Source organism: Parambassis ranga, chromosome 2, assembly GCF_900634625.1.
Source record: "Parambassis ranga chromosome 2, fParRan2.1, whole genome shotgun sequence".
In the NCBI taxonomy this organism is placed as follows: Eukaryota; Metazoa; Chordata; class Actinopteri; family Ambassidae; genus Parambassis; species Parambassis ranga.
The window spans coordinates 23,846,361-23,866,794 of NC_041023.1; the positions used below are offsets into that span (position 1 = coordinate 23,846,361).

The 20,434-nt window shown below is 42.8% G+C and overlaps 1 protein-coding gene across 1 annotated transcript; it reads left to right on the plus strand.

The window, feature by feature from the left end:
* The first annotated feature begins 3,681 nt into the window (after positions 1-3,681).
* Positions 3,682-20,434, plus strand: LOC114432581 (G1/S-specific cyclin-D2-like). The gene is made up of 6 exons (XM_028400678.1): positions 3,682-8,072; positions 8,356-8,792; positions 9,646-9,861; positions 12,966-13,125; positions 15,586-15,734; positions 18,539-20,434. Exons 2-6 carry the CDS (start codon positions 8,598-8,600, stop codon positions 18,701-18,703), a joined length of 885 nt encoding a protein of 294 aa, XP_028256479.1. The 5' UTR covers positions 3,682-8,072; positions 8,356-8,597; the 3' UTR covers positions 18,704-20,434.

The window sequence follows — 20,434 nt, forward strand, 5'->3', positions numbered from 1 at the left end:
TGCAAGGGAAATAAAAACATCTGTACAAGGAATCTGTGAGCTTTAAAATGGACACGAAATGTGCAAGATGTACATAGACTCTAAAAAAGAGGGTATGCCTCAGCGTGGACTATATGATGCTGTAAACACCTGTCAGGTGTGGTGTGCATGTATGCAATGCTAGGCTTGAAACTGATAGTGTTGATGTGGACACAACAAACTGGACAAAGTCACACAAACATCACAACAAAAAGTATCTTACATGGACCCCAGTGTATATTTACAGATGCTATTTTTACAGTTTTTCAGGTATTTGCTCATAAACCAGCAGCTTGAAAGATAAAACGTATTAGCAATCCAGCTAACAGTCAAGCAGGTGTTTATAGGTATTCCTGTGCTGTGCATGCTTTTGTAATGTGCATATACGGTCTGTCTGCTCCTCCAGTGGGATTATGGACAGTGCTGAGTTTGCAGAGTGACACAGCCGGAACTTCGGCAGCACTCCCCGGGGACGAGGCCTCGGTCCTGGGAAGTAGTAGCCCAGGATCAAGCAGATCATTGCAGCTTCGGGCCGCTGCAGCACTGGGAACCTCAGTCTTTCCCAGCGTGGGATGTCGGCTAACATATGAACAACTACTCGGATCAGTATGTCCCGCCCAGACTTTCGGTGGGAAGAATTTATGAGTTTCTCTTAGTTGACTGTAGGCAAAGAGGAAAAGATTTTCTCCTGGGCGGTAACTATTATTAACAAGCCTGATAGACTGCTAAACAAGGCAGTCCTTGTGGGAATGTTTAGTTGGATCAAATGTCCTGTTTCCACGAGTGTGAAATAATTTAGTGTGTGTAGCATGTTGTATCATGATCACTCTGATCCACCTCTTATAGCTCGGGGGGGTCTGAGTGGTTTAACAAAGCCCTGGTATCTGGTTCTGTAAGCTCGTTATTTGATTGAGACTAATCTCCAGGGATTGATTTCAGCTGGTTTTGTCTGAGGTGGAAGTACTTTATGCTCTCTTTCTGTGTTTAAATTAACGCTCAGCCTGTTCAACTGGATTTGAGTTCTTTGACCTGAAAAAGTGCTGCACCCTGTGTAATCTGTATAGGAGAATGGATGTGAGAAAAAGCTGAGTAAACGCTTTTATGTTGACAAAGATACATTTTTCAAATTAAAATTCTTGTCAAAGTGTCCTGAATACGTAGCTTGAAACCATGCGCTAATAAGCTTAACGTAGCATACAGTTAGCCCAGGTATGTCTGTCCACCGACACCTCTGGAGCTCACGAATAACTGTCGGTTGTGTGCTTGTTTTAGGCAGAGTGCCTCAGGGTGTTGCTGCTATGCAGAGGTAAGATGCTAATTGACTGAAAGGTTGGCTTGAACCGGAAAGAAGGTGCCACCCAGAAGAGTTTACCTCAAAGAACAACAATAGGACTCGGAAGTACTTGGCTTCACTCCCCTAAAGTTCTTTTATCCAGTCTTCTTTTTCCACTAAGAGATGGACAGCTATAAGACACGGGAACATGTGAGCCTTTTTTGCACCAGGGGGTTTATTTCTATGTAAGGCTGGAGATTGAAACATGAAGGTCTGAAGGGATGAACTCACTTTTGAACGCAGCCCCTAGAGGCCATTTGAGGAACTGCAGTTTTTGGCACTGGCTTTATTTCTGAGGCTTGAGGGTCACTACTTGAGGATTTTACCAATGAGCGTAGCCAGGCTAGCCATTTCCCATTGTTTTATTGCATTTAAGCTAAGCTGAGCTAACCGGCTGCTGCTTCCTCTCTGCAGGCAGAATCAAACGATGCAGAGATTTATCATGGAATTGGGCGACTACTGTGTTGTGTCTCATATTTCCACAGTTGGGTTAGAGATGAGATGATGTCAGGAATGCTAATCGCTTGGCATGATCAGAGACAGGAACACCCTGGTGGATGCAGACCCATCAGGCAGGTTGGCTCCTCTGCTCCACTGGACCCCCCCCCCCCCACCCATAGCAGGATCAAAGCAAGAAGGATGTTGCCATCCACCCCTGACCACATCATCACCATGCTAACTCGTATCATGGCATTTCCTGCAGATAAGCCTGGTATGCCCTTGTTTGTCTCATTTCTTTTATTCTCGGATTTGCTGGAATGCCAAATTACACAATGTGCGAGGGGAAAAGTGAGATTTCACCATCACCTAAAGTGTTTATTTGTTGTGTTTGCATTGCTGACGGCAGCGGTGGTACGCTTAGCAGAGGCCTAAGATGTACCGAGCAATTGCTCTGTGGTTGAAGTGAAGTGGTTGTTTCGAAATCTTTGTCATGCTATATAGGCTTCCTGCTGTTCACACACACTCTTCCTTTGTCTTCTGTGTGTAATTGTATAAATGCAGTCTGCCCTGCACTGCCATAGTCTGTCAGAATGGTTTCAGTTTTAAGAGAAAGTCATAACCTCACAGAAGCCATGCCCCCCCCCCCTTGCTGTATTAAACTGATGTGTCTGGTCCTGCTAGAGTTCAATGGCCTGTTTTTCTGTCATTGTTGTGGCCGGCTTCAACTGTCTTACTGATAACAGGTTAATTTCTATCCCTCTGTTTGAATGCATGAGACCTTCTAAGTCTCCCTGCTGAATTTAATCAAGCAATGAGAGCAATGAGGTGAATTAAGACTGGAGCTGAGTCAGCCTTACAGAGGCCTCTTTATGCTGCTGCCGAAGTCGAGGGGGCCCAGGGTTAGCATGCATTACACACAGGAAAACACCAGGCACCTCCCAGACAGTCCCGGCCACAGCAGTCCGCCCCTGAATCCCTCCCTGCTCGCCGTTTATAAGGAGCATATCGCCTCGCTAGAGCCACTTTCAAAGAGCTTTCCTTCACATTGCAAGGCCCCCCATTTCCTCCTCTCTCTCAGGAGGGAAATGTAAGTGTGCAGGAGTGGAAATGTTGCAGAGTTGAGGGGAAGTCAATGGATGAAGAAAGCAATGTTATTTGTGGAACTGTGAGGCCCATAGGCTTAAAATAAACGTACACAAAATGACTTACTGGAAACGGCTCAGTCTTCTGCAGCTGATTAATGCCTCATTTTCTTGTGGGCACAGAGAGTGTTTGAGAACCGCTCAGAGAGAGAAAGACTAACTTTTGTTTGATCCAAGGTCATTGAGTGGCCAGCTGCAAGGCCCTCTATCTACCCCTGGGATCTGTCTTCCTATTGGACATCCTGTCTCTGATGAATTGTCACTCTTCTCATTCAAGATCACACAGAGGAAGCTGGCCAATGCCAGGACACGCCCACACGCCCTCGTCGGCCAATGCAGTGGCTCCAGTTGTCCAGCATCCTTCGCACTCAGAGAGTCACAGCTGCCGCAGGAGCTCCTCTGCTGGAATTTTTGTTTGTGTCCTTTACTTCCCTAATCTCTGACCACACACACTTGTTCACTTGTGACAGGCAGCCGCTGCCTCTTGGCCCCGGCCCAGTCCTCCCTCTGGTCTTCTGCACTGCCCTGAGACATCTGTGCGTTGTGAAGCAAATGAGGAGGAAAGCTGGGGGAACTTCAGAGTCGACTGTTGGAACAGAACAAGGGGGCCCCCACAGCCAAGTTATATAAGCGAAATCGAGCTGTTTGCTCACTTGTGGAACATCACTCTCTCTTTTGTAGACGCATGCCATGCTTTTATACCGTGAACATGGACAATATTTCACGTGCATGCTCTGCTTTCTTACAGTCTGACGGAACAGATGCAAACATCATTTCGTCCAGATATCCGAGTGATTCCTTCTAGACAAGCAGTTTGTTCACTGTGAACTGGAGAGGATGTGACCTCACCCACTTAAAATCCGACCTTAAAATCCGATGTCGCTTGCCACTTATGACTTAATCCAGGCTTCCCGTTAGTCCTAAGTGTCCCTCTCCACCCCTTCTTAGAGTGCACACACAGTATATACAGTAGATCGGAAAATTATTATAATTTTGCTAATACAGCACATTTCTTACATTCTTAAAGCAAAAGCTTGATTTTCCTGGGAAACTCGATGCTCTCTGTGGACAGTTAGGTGACAATAGAATCAATTTATCAATAACTATATCTGAGATCTGCCCCTCATTCCTGTGTTTTCTTGTCTCGGCTCATTGTTTGGCTGTCATTGGCTTAATTTAGCAAGACTGGAAACAATGGGAATGAGCCAACCACGCCTTGATTAAAATGTTATATTTTGTTTTCATAGGAGATATAAAACACAAAGTGTTGACACATTTTTGCAGGATGTTGTGTGGCGGACTCTTTCCTGACTCTATTCCTGGAATCTTTCACTGCAGGAACTAATGGGCCATTTTAGAGACGTCCAGGCCTTTTTGCACATTTCCACTGGTGGAACTTCCTCTGTAGGGACTTTTTCTGGTCTGTTCAAGCTACGTCAAGTTGCTTTGAACAACTTGATTCTAAATTGAAAGAGAACCTAACTATTAAAAAAAAAGACGCAGAACAGCACAAGAAAGGAAGAAAAAGTGAGAACTAGACTGACAAAGAACCATTAGCTTTATTGGCTTGTTGTGATGCAGGTGAAGTACAGATTTACTTATTACGTCACTTTGTGACGACGATGAACTGAAAACTATTATGGAAACTCAGAAAGCCAATTAGCGGGTCGTTCCTGTAGGCAATTGTGTCACTTTGTTCCTAGTTCCTGCTGTGAAAAAACACTTTTTACTCCTTCAACCATACTACACCCTCCATCAAACTAATAGCTAATGAATTTAATATAAAATTGATATCAACCTCTTCTTCTAACTCAGCGCCAGAAAGTGAGTGAGCATGAGAATCATGACTGCCCCTTTAAGGGATTCCTTATGGCCGAGCTTGACGTTTTAGAGTCTAAATCTGTTGTTCTGCACCTTATAGAACCTCTTTTGTTTAAAGTGTACCCTCTTCCTCTCCCCTCCTCTGTCTGCTATTACTTCTGAGTTCATGGTGCAGAATAGGGCAATGTTCTCTGAGGCTCTGGTAGGAGTGAGCGATGCAAGCTGCCAGACCTCAGACTTGTATACAGACATAATGGAGGAGGGGTGGAGGGTGGGGGGTTCAGCAGTGACCAAGGCCCCAAACTTAGAGAAAAGAAACCCTCTTGTGTTCACCACCCAGACCAGGCCCGGATGTTGCTATCTGTCCCGTCATTGTCTCCTCAAATGTTGGCATTTGAGTTTGAATGATGGCTTTCATTTTAGCCAAAACATTCCTAAGACAGCAGCAGCAGGGGGGAAACACCCTCGTTTTCCTGCGTTGATTTGATGACGGTCCATTTGTTTTCTAATCTCGGTGCATAGTTGAGTCCAAATTAGCTGGTTGCACAACATGGCTTCCAATCGCATGTGAAGGATTGATGGTGGGAGACATTCAGGCATTAAGGAAGTGAAAAAAATCTGTAATTATGAGACGCTGGATAGAGAAAGCCACAGTGATTATTAGGAGCAGCTTTAAACAGTTATTTGTCCTGCATGTGTATCTCCTGTAAAGCACCTTCCTTACCCCCCCTCCCATCAGCCACTCTGCAGTGAGCGGCAGTCATAGGACGGCTTTGATGTGTGACACATGCGATACAGACATGCTGATAGCATGACTAGAATAGCATGTGAAAGAGTGCAAACATGCAACTGAAACATCTACTTTTGGTGTTTGGGAACGGGTGCTCAGCTCACTCCCAGTGCGGCATAATCAGTTGATGTGAAAGCATATAGTATGCAACCATGTGACAGACAGAAGCCACTTTATCTCCTCAACTGGCCGAGCTATCTGTCAGCACTGGGAGGAGTGTTCACCACTGTTCACACCACAGCATTCCAGCCATAGCATCCTCTTCTCTACTGTCAGTAAACCCAAACAGCCAGCTTGACTCAGAGCACATGGGCAACCTGTAATCAAGCTTGGCCCAGAAACTGGCATGTAAAAGTAAATCCTGTGTTTATATCCAAGAGAGAGAGAGGCCTCCCTCATGGAGACACTCACTCGATCTTGTACAGGAAATGCATAAGATGATGTTAAGCTCCAAACCAAGCTCTGGGATTTAAGATCTTGACTATCACCCTCTACCTATTCTCTCTTTCTTTGTCTCTTTCTCTTGATCTGTGGCAGTCTGCCCATCCCCGGGCCCCTGTGCTCTGGTGGGTTCAGTGGACTGGTATGCAGCAGGAATCTTTGGATCAAGGTGATTTCACGCTCCTCCACGTTTTCCCAGGGCTTTGGGTGCTCTCTGTTACCTCTGTGCAGCCCGCAGCGTGTGATAGCGGCTGACATGTGTTATCATAGGACACATGCACAAACAGCAGCAACAGGGTAAGGCTGCTTTATCTGTCTAACACCTCTGTTTCCCTCAAGTGTCAGTGCTTTGAATGTCTGGTATGGCTGGCTTCTTTGGCCTCTTGCAGGGAGAAAGAGAGAGAGAGAGAGAGAGAGAGAGAGACCCCCGTCAGATGAAAACATTGACCCCGGGGATTTGTCAGCCTCTCCATTCACAGACAGGAGGATAAACCTCTGACATGAAATCTCAATTCTAAGATGAATCGTCTCATACATGCACCCCCTCCTTTGAAGTAGAACTAATCTGGCTAACCTTGACATTCCCTCTGAGACAGTTCCCACTCTCACTTCACAGTCTGCTCTCATAATAGCTCCACAGTGCTCGATTTTTTTTTCTCAATGAAACTCCATATCTCATTCAGCTATTTGGTGGCGACTGTAAAAAGGGGAAGTGGTTCAGTTCAGCTGCTGTCATTTAAATCAACCCAAAGTTCGCTCTAACTCTGAATATACCAACGGAAGCAGCAAAATATAGATGCAGGAAAAATTTTTTGTGCTGATGTCTTTGAAAATAAATCTAACTCGTACTGAACAGAACCAAAATGGCCTTCAGATATCAAAAGTGATAGGAAGCTGACAACCCCAGGACTTCCTCTTCTATTATAATCCGGTTGCTTCACAGATTAGATCCTGTCTTAAAGGGACATAATAACAAACACTTTTAGACATCCTGGAGCTGCCAAAATACTCTCCGCAGATTTGCATGTCCATCCTCGTGCTTTCATCCTCGGGCATGCCACCGTGCCAAAGAACTTCCTTTACGGAAAAGTTTTCTCTGGAAAGGGATCAACATGGCGTCCACACCCTTTGCCATAAAGATGTCAGCAACATTGCACTGGTTCGCAGTTTATGAGGACTGTGACCTCATTAAATGCACCACTGGTTTCAGAGAGGTTGAATACATTATTATATTAGAGGTCACATTTACATACTAAGACCCGTATAGACTGGACAAAAAGACCCAATAACATGGTTTTTGTCTGCAGTAGGAAAGGACACAATCTGCAGTCATTATCAGGTCATTATCACCCAGGACAACATGTCTTCTTTTGGAAGGCCTTTTCAAGGCCTTTGAAGTAAGTGAAGTAAAAATACCCTAAAAGGGACACAAAACGTCCACAGACATGCTCAAAAACTTGTGAGCAGCATGTTAGCATGCTAGCATCCGTTTCATGCTATTAAGCTGGTCTAATGTGTATGCCATAGGTTTAAATGCTAACATTTGCTAATAATTAGCACCAAGCACAGATGTAGCTGGTGGGTGGAACTAACAGCTACAAGAATTTACTCTTGCAGCAGTGAGGTGATTGTGTTTCATCACCATCAATAAACACACGGCAGATTATTTTATTCTAGATTTAGCCTGTAAGAAGTGAAAGAATGTACTTTTTAAAAACTTTTTCTGCTGAAGACCCACTACACTTTTAGTCCCTTGATTTATTGCAGCCTCCTGAAATATGTCGGACCAGCTGGGCCGGAGTCATACAGGCCTAAACAGTTGATTTATACCATAAATTGCATATAATAATGTAAACGGTCTGGGATTTGTACAGCAAGAGATGTGGCATTCTTCCATTTTCTATACAGCAGCAATCTTGTTGATACTTTCTCTAATGCTGACTTCAATAGGATAAGTGTCTGTTGCAGGTGTGTGTACTGATTTTTATTTTATTTGCTGCTCATGTAGAGTTTCTTCATGGACATGTCACACGGAAGGATTGTATGTTGTATTTACTGCTGCGGGCATGCACAGAGCCCTTTAAAAGTATGACTTCTTTTTCCTTTGTTTCCTTAATTTACAAATTCTTTTCCCTTCTAATTCTATTAATAGTTTATAAAAGATGATAAAGCTATTTCAATTATTGAATGTTTAGGCCACAGAATAGAAAAAACATCAGCAAATACTACAAATAATTCCCAATGAGCATTTTATTGATACTTTGTGATTGATAACTAACACATTTTGTTGCTTATTGTTGTTGTTATTGTCGTTGTTGTTGTTATTTTGAGATGACTTAATATATGCCGTTTTGACTTTTATTTTGAAGGGTACACCGGATCTTGTTGCTAGCTTCTCCCGCGTTGACGCCTGCTGCTCAGAGGAAGGAGCAAATCGAGAGGCAGCAGGACTGGAGCAAACCCAGCAGTCTCAGTCTCATGCTTCGTCCTGGGCACTTCTCCTCCTCCAGGCCGCTGTCGAAAACATTGTGACAATATTTATTTGTATTATTTTTAGATTATTTAGTAGGCTAACAACAACAACAAAGGGGGGGAAGACGGGGGCCGAGTCATGGAGCTTTATTGCTTGGAGTCGGACACTGCCGTGAAAGCCCAGCCAGACCCAAACATCCTCTATGATGACAGAGTGTTGCAAAGTTTATTAACAATTGAGGACAGGTTTTTACCTCAATGCTCATATTTCCAGCGGGTCCAGAAGGAGATTCAACCCTATATGAGACGAATGGTTGCAGGTTGGATGCACGAGGTTTGTGGGCATTTTGTTGATGGGCTAACCTAACCGCTTTAGCTAACGCGACTTTTTTGCATGTTTTAGGCTCATTGTGGCTCATAGATGTGATCATTTTAGTTCTTGGATAGTTGTCATAGATGTTAACCTGTTTGACAATTGAATGAGAATGACTCACCAAAGGCGTGGGAGAGTCGGAAATTCCACCACGAAGAAAATTCAGCTTCAAAGAAATAGCCTAGCTAGATATTTACATTGTTTTAAAGCTAAAATATGGGCACTAGTTGCTAATTAGCTAGCTCGGGCGACAGCGGAGAAGTTTAGCTTAATTTACATAATCGAAAACACGACATATTCCCTTTACAATAATTATTATTAATTTTTAAATGTGAATCGAGCCGAAGGCATGGCAGGCAGTGTGGAGGCTTAGCCACTTTAATTTTTTAAAGATCAAAATCACTCTTTGCTGGCAAACGTTGCTTTGTCGGGGACAGTTTTAACAAAACGTGTGAACATTGTGCACACTTTAAAGATGGGCTGTGCCGTTTAGTTTATTTAAAAAATATTTTTTAAATAGGGCAAGCCCCAACAAGGAAGAGGAGCTGAATGGCGAGAGGGGGTTGCTGAACGACTTCCTATGAAACTAATTTGTTTCTGCCTTGCTCTGACTTTGCAGACTTCCACGGAGTAGAGACGTGAAAACTACTTATTTGACCTTTAACCCCAAAACACAAGCAGCAGGAGAAAATTCTCACGTTACTTTTGCTTTAAAAAACAAAACAAAACATACAAAAGATTTTCTTATTTATATTTTTCCATTACATGAAATCTAATATGTTTTTCCTCTTGTTATGTTTCTGTCCCTTTCCAGGTGTGTGAAGAGGAGAAGAGCATTGAAGACATTTTTCCCCTAGCTATTAACTATTTGGACAGATTTCTAGCAGTGATGCCCATGAAAAAGGGTTATTTGCAGCTTCTGGGAGCTGTGTGCATGTTCCTGGCCTCCAAGTTAAAGGACTCCAGACCACTAACAGCAGAAAAGCTTTGCATGTACACAGACAACTCCATCACACCACGGGAACTGCTGGTAAGAACTGGGATCTCAAGAGTCTTGTTCATTCATTCATTCCTTCATGGGAGCATAAAAATGTTGTGTCACATTTTTCTGATGATTTTATGCCAATGGCCGAATTGGCCTCACAGGAAGTTTCCCATTTTCCTTATAAGTGGAGCTGTGCACAATGCAGCCACATCCTTTCTCTGGATCCATGTGGACTGAAGGGGAGTGTGATGCCATCTAGTGCCAGTTATGCAGTATGAGCTTTGGATATTTGGGCAGTACCGCCTGTTTCTATTACACAAAGAAGATTTTTATACCGTGAAAAAGGGTCAAAAGCTCTTTATGCTTTTGTTTAGTTACCTACTTGTGTGTATTTGTTCAATGAGATGATAACTGTGCAGTCTATAAAAGCTTAAACAAGGATGTGAACAATCAAATGGAGAAACTTTGAGAAGCACCTTCCCTATTTGGACTTCAGCTGGTTTGTTTGTTTTCCTAATTGATTGCTTGTTATAAAACATGCTGACAAATTAAAAACAAAAGTTTCCCTTCAAGAGCCTAAAATCCAAAGTTAACAAGTTGACTATTTATCTCACCCTTATTCTAGAGATTCTAATAGCATCACATGATCCTTCATTGGTAAAATTAGTTTCACTTGATAATGTCACAGAGCAAAGGCGTTAAAATTCAGATTTTTATCTTCCCCAAAGTGACAGTTTACTGATTTTCTTCTTCTTTTATATGTGATTATATACAGATATGTCGTGTTGTAGAAATGCTGTCGGATAAAAAAGGAATCTGAAAACAGGAAAATCTACGTTAAAAACCCTTAGAAAGGTGTTTTGTAGAATAAACTATGAAACGATAAAATATTTGTTTGTTGAAGGCTTAAAGAAAACAGTCACATCCTTCCAGATATAAAGCTCGGTGGAGTTTTTTTCTAGAAATTTGTCAGCTAATTATTGTAGTTCCAGAAGAAAACCTGCATCTTATTTCACTCAAGCTCCTCCTCATATAGTCTATACATCCTCCTGCGGCGCCTCAGCAGTTCAGGAATATGACATTCATCCCATTTGATCCTCCATGTTGTCTTTAGACTCTCAGATTCCTGGATATCCTCACAGAATGCACAGAGCAGCCGAGCAGGAGCCAACAAAAGATGCCGCAGCCCCTTCTTGTAATGAACATGCTGCTGCTGCAGCTGGAGGAGAGAAGTGTTAAAGGGAGGGTGGAGGAGCAGTGGTGTTCAGCCAGCTGTCCAGGAAGTGAGCATACTGACAGCAGACCTCCACCCTGCTCATCTCACAATCACTGTACTCCATTAGGGCTCAAGTATGTTGAACACAAGCAGGCAGGTTATATATGGAGAAACCCACGTGAATGACGGCTGACATTACAGATAAGGGTTTAGTGACGGAGGGGGCTGCCCCTGCTGAGCATCGGGGTTTCAGTGTTTACTATGCCTGCTCTTCAGGTGATGCTTTGACAGAGGCGAACACAGTCATTTTACCCATAAATGACTGCAGACACTTGTCATCTCAGAGGTTCCTCTTGAGTGAATGCAAGCTCTTGGTCAAAACTTTCCTGACCTCTACTTTTTCAGCCCACTTTCTAAACTTTGTCTGATTTGAAATGAGTTCATCATCATCACCATAAGCACACTTCCCAGCATGCATTTCTTTCTTTCCTTTCTGGTAATTTGAAGGAAACCCAAGGCTCCAGACTGAAAATTCCACGCCACTGCCAGTGATTTGGTGGCGCCACTTATGTTTTTTTCTGGTGTAAAGTTGACAAAAGCATGTGTATGATCCAAAAAATGTTCCTTTATGATCAGATGTGAGCACATTATGATATAATGTAATTAGGACAGAGAGAGTCTGACACTCCATTTAATGTGGAGCAGAGTGCAAAACTCACATCCTGCAGTAGATAGTTGAGAATGGACAGGACACAAGGGCGTCATTAAAATGTCTTATAGGTAGCCTGTTCATATTGCAGAGAAGAATTTATAATTTAAAATTAAGTTAAAAAAACAATGGCCTTTTTTTATTAAGTTCACAGCTCACATTGTAACCTTACAGGATCCAAAACTTATTTTGTAGCAGTACTGCCATCTTGTTCTTCTCTTTGTCAGCTGAAAAAACAAAACAAAAAACATTTACTTGTTTGTTTATTACCTAAAGTTAGCCTGTGATAAATGGATGGTTCATCTAGTCATCTGCCACGTTGAATATTATTGGAATGCACCTCCTTTCTAAATTTGACATCTTGTGCATCAGGTTAGCTTAGCTTTGGGTATATCTGTCTACAATTTCCGTTGTTCCGCTTTTCTTCCTCCAAGATCTTTAACAGTCTCTAGTGTGACGTTTGGGAAACATAGCCACTAAGGACTTGTGTCTGGTTATTTTTAAGTAGGTTGATGAAACTCAAAACATCTAACAAAACATCAAGAATTGTGTAAATATGTGAAAGCACCATTTTCGTAGAGCTGTGTACCAACATCTGTAAGTCCATGTTTGTTCTTCTGCGCTCTCGTCTTTATGCGATGATGGTTGGAGCAAATATTGTAATGTAACTGTCCAAAGGAAATCCCTGAAAACTTTTAACTGGCTTAGGGTTTAAAAACTGACAGCTGTGTCTTTATTTGAGATGCTTTTGTTACATCTTATGAAGCACATTACAAAATTACTGAAGACAAAGAACAAACGTGCACTGTGGTACGTACACCTCTTCTGTAGAGCTCCACTGTATGAAGAGTCATCTCTGTGGTGCCTGTGCAGTGCATTCTAGCTTTCTGAGGCTTGTGACAGGAAGGAAGGGGCTAGCTGTCTCATTGGCAGGGCCTCTAAGCAGGGCAAAGCTTGTCACATGCCGGCGATATGAACACAAAGGATGCGAGGAATGAGAAAGGCACGCAGATAATAAGATACAGCGAGGAGAGATAAAGTGAAGAAATGTTACTCTTCTTACAGAGCCATTTCCTCTGGGAATAGGGACAGAATGTGATCTTTTTCACGGTCAATGGAGGCATGGCAGCTTGCCATTTTAACCCCCTGACTGAGCAGGAGTGCTGAGAAACACAAGGTGAACTGACACATTTTTAAATCATTCTTCTTGTGTGTGTTTTTTAGGACTGGGAGCTGGTTGTGCTGGGGAAGTTGAAGTGGAACATGGCCTCCGTCATTCCCAACGACTTTATAGAGCACATCATATTCAGGCTGCCACTTCCCAAAGACAAACTGCCGATGGTCCGCAAACACACGCAGACATTCATCGCCCTTTGTGCCACAGGTAACGCAACAACACGTGCGCTTTTTCTTTCGGTTGTTTGCTCCCTCACACTGCTCGCTTTGCTGCCCTGTTATTCATGTACATCATCCAGAATATTCCCACACACACAAACATTCTCCCATCGTGAGTCATCGGTGACCTCTTTCTTCTCTTCTGGCTGCCTTATCCACTTTCTCCTCTTTCCACAGCCTGTAGTGGGTTTTTTCCCCCTTCACAGCGACTGAAAGCTGCTCAAAGTGGTCATGCACGTTCCTCAGCTGAGTGGCTGGGAAAACTCATATCAGTGCTGTGTTTAGATTAGCCACACACACTGGTAATGATAGCGATTGTATCAAACTATACACACACACTGTGCCGACTGACTCAGGTGCAGCTGAACTGCAGCCCTGCGTTGTTTGTTGACAGGGAAGCTTCCAAGTTTAAAAAGTCAGGGCAGGGATCCAGTGATCTTCCTTCCTCCTTCCATCCTGGCCTCGTGTCCAAAATAAACTGAGGAAAAGCACAAACTCAGATGTCCCCCCAGGCCCCTCTCTAGGTGAATTTTCACAGCATTCCTGTGCCTATAGTAGGAATCCCTCTTAATATTTTCATATCCTGGACAGAAATACGACTGCAGGATCACGTAATGTACAGGACTACTCTACCACAAGGCTGCCTTTCATCTCCCACCTCATTCAGCTAATTCAATAAGGGGAATAAAACAAAGGAGGTCACTTAAGTGCAGAGAAATTCTTCACACACGTCAGTGTGGTCATATCTGGCCAATAAGCGATTGTTTACTAGCTTGCTATTGGAACCATTAGCCCCTTCAATGCCCCGTTTAGCTCAGTTTTAGTGTCACACTTTTTCTTTTTTTTTATATATTCTGGTGTGTTTCAGTGGTCGCCTCTGCTATTCATAAGCAGCTGCTTATATCCAAACACAAAGCAGCCGCAGTAGGGGGAGAAAAAAAAGGAGGCCTGCTGTGGTTAGGCAGTAATGTAAATGTTTGGAGTTTTATATGGAGTCGAGATGTTATTCTTATATTGGAGGAGCTCCTCCTATGGACAGCTGGTCCCTGGAGAAGAGGATGGGCGTAGTGAAGCAGGCTCCTCTCCAGGGTTTAATCAAAGCTATCAGGCTACCAGAACTCCTATGTACTTCCAAGTGTATGCACTAACTTGTATACCTCATAACCATTGTGTCTTATAGTTTTAAGATATGGTACACAAAGTAGTAACAAAGGAAACTCCAGTCAGAGTGAAATTATGTCTAAACAGAATCAGTCATGTCACAGGAAATCCTCCTTATGACAGACTTCATCAACCTTTGTGGTTGAAGAAGGATGTGCCTCTGCAGGCCTTCAGTCTAAAGTATTAAATACTCAAATATGTCCATATTAATGCAGTCTTTCGTAAAGGACATTCATGATTTTGAACCTAGTTATACGCGAGAAACAACAAATACTTAAAGAACTAGAGGCTGAGAGCTTAATCCTAGTCCTGCAATGATATCACAGACTTGGTCGGACTTAAGATTGTGTTTAAAGGTGGATGAATTGTCTGTGAAGACCCCCGTAGGTTTCTGAGGAGCAGTTGTGAAGTTCAGTAGCTGTTTCACGAAGTCAGGGATGCTGCCTTTGTATGATTAGGTCTTCAAAGGCCAGGCAAGACTCCTTCCTAGTATTCAGAGAATGGAACAGACCAACAGGTGTGAAAAGGTCCCCTTTTGCATTTTTCTGAGTACAGGGACCATCAAATAAGGACATATGAAATTTCACTTATTTTTGGTGGCACCCTTGAGGGGCCATTTGAGGAACTGCCGTTTTTGCCCCTAATGTATTTGATGTACTTTCTTAGTCCTGCACACTGTGGTTTGGTTGGATTGTATTCTTTTAATCTGATGGCAGAAACTTGTTGGAGGAGGGGATTAAAAAAGCCTGCCTACTGCTATTTCTGAACAGCATAACAGATAAAAACAGCTACCCCCACCTACCCCCGTGTGTATAGAAAAGGTTAATTCAGTCCTATAATGAGCCCTTCAAAAGAAGCTCTACTTCTCAGTGGTGGTTATCCTCATTGTCCTCTTCCTCCTCCTCCTCTATCCAGCAGGTCTGTTGTTGCTTAAGTCTTTTAGTCTTGGATGTGGACCGAAAGGAGTCAGGTCTGGAACTCATTGCTCAGCGAGTAGGAGGATTCCTACTCTGCTTTTCTAATCAGAGCTGAAGTTTCTATGAAGGAAACCACACAGGTTCCAGTGTGCAGCTAGGTCTGCTGAAATCCAGACTGTGGGAAAATCAGGTTCAGCTGTGGAGCGTGCATAAATGCAGATGATTCAGACGTTTTCACCTCTCATACTTCCTCTGGGCTGATCTAAGTGTTGCAGCTTTTGGTGTCACAGTTAAAAATGTGATTTCCGTTTGTCGCTGAGGCCTAAAGTCGCTGCTTGACTAATCGCACATTAATGCACTTTCCTCGCCAGATGACCGCCTTGCCATGAACCCTCCCTCCATGATTGCCTCTGGCAGCATGGGAGCTGCTGTCTGTGGCCTCCAGCTGGACCACAGTGACCAGAGGCTGAGTCGGGACAACCTGACAGACCTGCTGGCCAAGATCACCAACACAGAGGTGGTGAGTACCAGAGTGCAGGAAATTTTAGTGCTCCCAAACAATGCATTGTTAATAGTGAGCGTTGCAACATCTCACGACAGCAGCATAAAAGGCTCTTTAGTAAACAACAGCGATGACTTCAGTAATGGCAGACTGAAGCTATTTACTTTTCATGGAGAGGAGGAGAGCAAGAGTTTGGCTCTTGGCTTAAGAGCTAAGAGCCAAACTCTGCTAGACTGCTGCTATAAAGAGCAGCGGCAGAGGGAATGTCTTCTTAAAACTCAGAGCCCACATTCTTGTGGTAGGACACATGCAATTTCTGTGCAGGGTTCCCACTTTAGCTGTGTGCCCCTCCTGGTGGAGGGATACGTTTGCAGCGAGGGCTAGAAGCATCATTTCCAGTAAAGCCCAATAGGGAAACTGAAAGCTATTCAGGCTGTCGTCACACTTTATGCTGAGCTTTAAAATACGTGGGTGGTACATGTCATTCCAACTCTAACATCTTACCACAATGAGCGTATTTACACCTTATATACCGAAATGGTGTTTGTGTTGCAAAATAATGTAAGTATCGAATCATTGTTTATAGTTCATTAGCGGGCAGTAATTTTGAATGAAATTTGACCCTATAGGTTCTGTTATAAATATAATGGGAGTCTATGGAGCTCCAAGAATATGTATACACAGTTGGAGTAATACTGTTTATATTTAATCAGTGTGCAGTATTAAGTAATTTAACTTTAGTATAATCCACAAATAAACTGTACATGCCATCACAATGACGTCACTTCATCTGTGTCTAATAATTGTTTAAATGGAGTCCATACTGTGTGCACAGACTTTGATATGATCTATAAATCAGTGACTGTGCACCATCATTTGTTTGTGTAGTAGTAGTGAGTGTAGTGTGTAGATTAGTAGATATAGGGGCCTTCATGACAATTAATGTTATAATATTAAATGGGATGTAAATACAGTGGATGTCTATAGGGATTGGACAACTGTTACCATTAAGAAAAGTTATCATAGCTGCAAAGAATTACCCGCATACATACATTTGGCATGTGAATTGTTTTCTGTTCCTTCATGGCACTCACATACATTTGTTATCTTTGGTAAAATATTTTGTGGTACACGGGAACTGTGGAAAAAAATCTATTAAAGCCACAGAAACAACACTGTTGTCTCTTAGCTTGTGGTTACGTCGCCATGGTGACGCGGGCCCTGCGACCCCAGCCGTCACAACAGGCGCTCCGACTGCAGCCCATCGGGTTCCAATTATTCCTACATTTTAAAGGAATGTTGGCCTCTTTGCGAGCTCCGGCTCATTCTTTAAGAGCGCTGCAGCCGGCTGAGGGAGGTAGACCTCCCACATCTTCCACACAGACCTGCAGTGAGGGACGGAGGGGAAGAGACAGAGAGAAGATCCCATTTCATAAGACAAGTTGTCCAAAAACATCCGGTCCCACTGTCCTATATTCTGTTTTATACCCAACTTGGGGTCAGGGTGCAGTAGGTCAAAGCCATTTCCTCTAGACATCCACATGGGATTGACCGCGCTGTAAACTCGGAGGAGAGTCAGGGTTTGGTAAAGGAGGGGAGTTTTCGAAGTGCTTATCTGTTCTCTGATACGCCCCAGAGCACCTGATAGGACCCCCCCTTTAAGGCCCCCATGAACCCTCACTCGTGTACCACGGACATGCACATGTCTCCTGTCAGAGAGGATTCCTGTGCCCACCATGCAGCTCGCCACTGTGTTGTTGGTATTGGAGTGTGCTGGTACCCATTGTTCTGGTCATGATGCAGACAGGACCACCTACATCAAGACACATAATTCCCTGCTGGTATGCCATGCATGTGACCAAAGCGGTTAAACAACACACACGGCAAATGTGCCAGAAATGCCAGCATTTTGCACGCTATTGTCCGCATACGGGTGTAAAGGTTAAACCAGCAGAGCTGGTGTCAGACTGATTGAGATTTACAGTATTTATAGTAGCTTACTTGTGTGGGTGTGATGTAGAGGAGAAAGTAGAAGGTCTCATTTGTGGCTACATCTAAAAAAATATAACATAAGCTGTTTAATTGCTGTTTAATTGAGGTGTATATAAATTCAAATACTATTACGACATAATTGCATGCTTTTAATTTTAAAGGAGTTGCTGCTGTTCTTGATAATTGCTGGAATTTTTGTCCAGAATTTTATACTTTGTTAAAACTGAAAGTCCCCTTTATAATCAGGTTAACCCTTTCACTGCTATAATTATAACAGTTCTTTTTTTATTTAATGATTTTTAATGATTCTGTCAAAAAATGTTCTTTGTATTAATTATTTTACCTGTTTTTCTTGACAGACAAAATACAACTTTCAAAAGCTGGCACACATTTGCTCAGAACAGTGTGTAATAAGAAAAGTAAAAAAAACTATTTGCATTTTCATCAAATTTCTCTTTATAGACAACTATAAATATGCAGCAACAAGATATTACAAAAATTAAAACTATTTTACATCAACTCTCCTACGCGCCAATAAACTCCCGCCCCTGGCACACACGCAATGTGGTCATTACCGTAATAAATGTAATAGTAACTGAAAGGGCCTTTTCTGAGCTTTCAGAATCCGTTTTTTCAATAGTAGTTTGAACAATGCATGTCAATTTCTGTCGCCGGCGACAGCTCTGTGTTAGAAGGGTTAATACTGAAAGTGTATAAAGTCTGCAGAAGGACTCGAGGTGGATTACGTGTCTTAAAAGCATTAAAGCACTAGCAGAGGATTGTTGGAAGTGTGTATGTTTAACCACTGCTGACCCTTTTTTTTGTTCCAGGATTGTTTGAGGGCTTGCCAGGAGCAAATAGAGCGTGTGTTGGCCACCAGCCTGCAGAAGGGCCAACAGTACCGGCAGGAGACCGGCGTCAGAGCTGGCAATAAGGCGAGGGAGCAGCAAGGCCAGTCCAGCACCCCCACAGATGTGCGTGATGTCAACTTGTGAACTCCCATCACCACCTGACTCAAGCAGGACTTGTGCCTGCAGACCATTGAACTGATGGGAACATGAGCTGCCAGTGTCTAAGTCACACCACCCCCTCCCTCCTCCCTCCCCCTCTCTCAGAGTGATGGTGTGACAATCTACAAAATTAGAAATGGAGAAATTTCTAATTTTTCCCTCCTCCTTTTTCCCCATTCACACCTGGCTGGGTGTACGTTTCACCATTTGTACGGGCCACATGTAATCACAAAAAGCTATTTAAAAACAGCCGCAAATTCTTGAAAACTTGATAGTGCCTTAGGTTCCTCAAGCAGAAACCTGAATCTATTTTCATACTTGAAAAAATAGCATAATTATATTAAATATAGATATTTCCTATAATACAACCTAGCAAAATACATATTATATATAATGTATATTTAGCTAGCATTTAGTTATGTTACTCAATAACCATCTTTAGTGAGCAGTTATCAACTTAAACTTTTCCTCGTCTGAAGATCCAGTTAGCGGTGATTGAAAAGCTGATACTACAGTACGTGGCATTTAAACTAAGCTGATACGCAGCCGGAGGAGGAGGCTACTGTAGCTAGCCGCTCTGTCTATCATACTGTGCACCTGTAGCACTGCTTACTATTTATAATAGTAAAGTGCTGGTAAGGAGCGGGCTGGGCCTGCTCACAGAGGAAGGACGTGCAGGCGGTGGGCGGAGGTCCGGAGCGGTGGCTACTGGTCTGAACTGTAGACACAGACACGCGTTTGAATTCGGCTGCATTGTTTTTGTGCCGTGCTGTTTTTTTTTCGGTGTCGCTCATACGCATTTAGCAAGGTGTGTTATGTAGTTAGTTCAGAGGAGGATTTTAGCCTGATCCAGGTCATGTCATGTTACTAGAAGTCAATGGAGATTTGGCAAGTTTTAGTTTGACCAAGTTTGAGAAGAAAAAGGAAGCAGGTTGAAGGGTTTCTTGAAATGTTGTTGTTTAGAGAAAGCATGTGGAAAGTGGTTGAAAAATGTCTATTATGTGATAAATGACGACGGAACAGCGAGGAAGTTAAGCTTTATAAAGATTCTGCAGGATGTTCGACTGACTCACCCTGCTGGTGTCTGAGTGTACTGCAGTTTCTCCTCCTATCAATTTTTATGTACCGTTTTTTGCATGGAGGTTGACTCGGAAAACAGAATTGATGCACTTTTAAAACATGCTCCTTAAGATTGGTAAGGGGATGGTGGTTGAGGAGAGTTCAGTGGGGCTTTTATGGGGTCATTTTTTGTTTTTGTTTTTAAGTTTTCTTTTAAGTTATTTTTTTTTGTCTGGGCTGGATTCCCATGGGGGTAACGCATGTTGTCTTGAAAGCTAAGTCCCTACAGGTGAGTAGACATAGGATAAGTCACGTGTAGACTTCAGTGTGTTTATTTAACCTTGAACTTGAATTTTTTTAATTATTATTATTCATAGCCAGCCCTTCCAATAGTTCTATCATAGTTGGTGTCCTAAATATGCCTGTTTGTTTTGTTTTTGTTTGTTTTTTTGCTCTCTGAACTGAAGTTTTGCCATTTTGTGTGCGTTGTACACACACACACACGTATGTATCCAATTCCTCACGCTTGAAATCCTCATTACATTTTAGAACAGTTGGTAGTTTCTAAATTGTATGCTTGAGTGTGCAAGAAGCCAAATGTTTATCCCCCCCCCCCCCCCCAAAAAAAAAAAAAAACTGCCTTTAAACTGCTTTAAA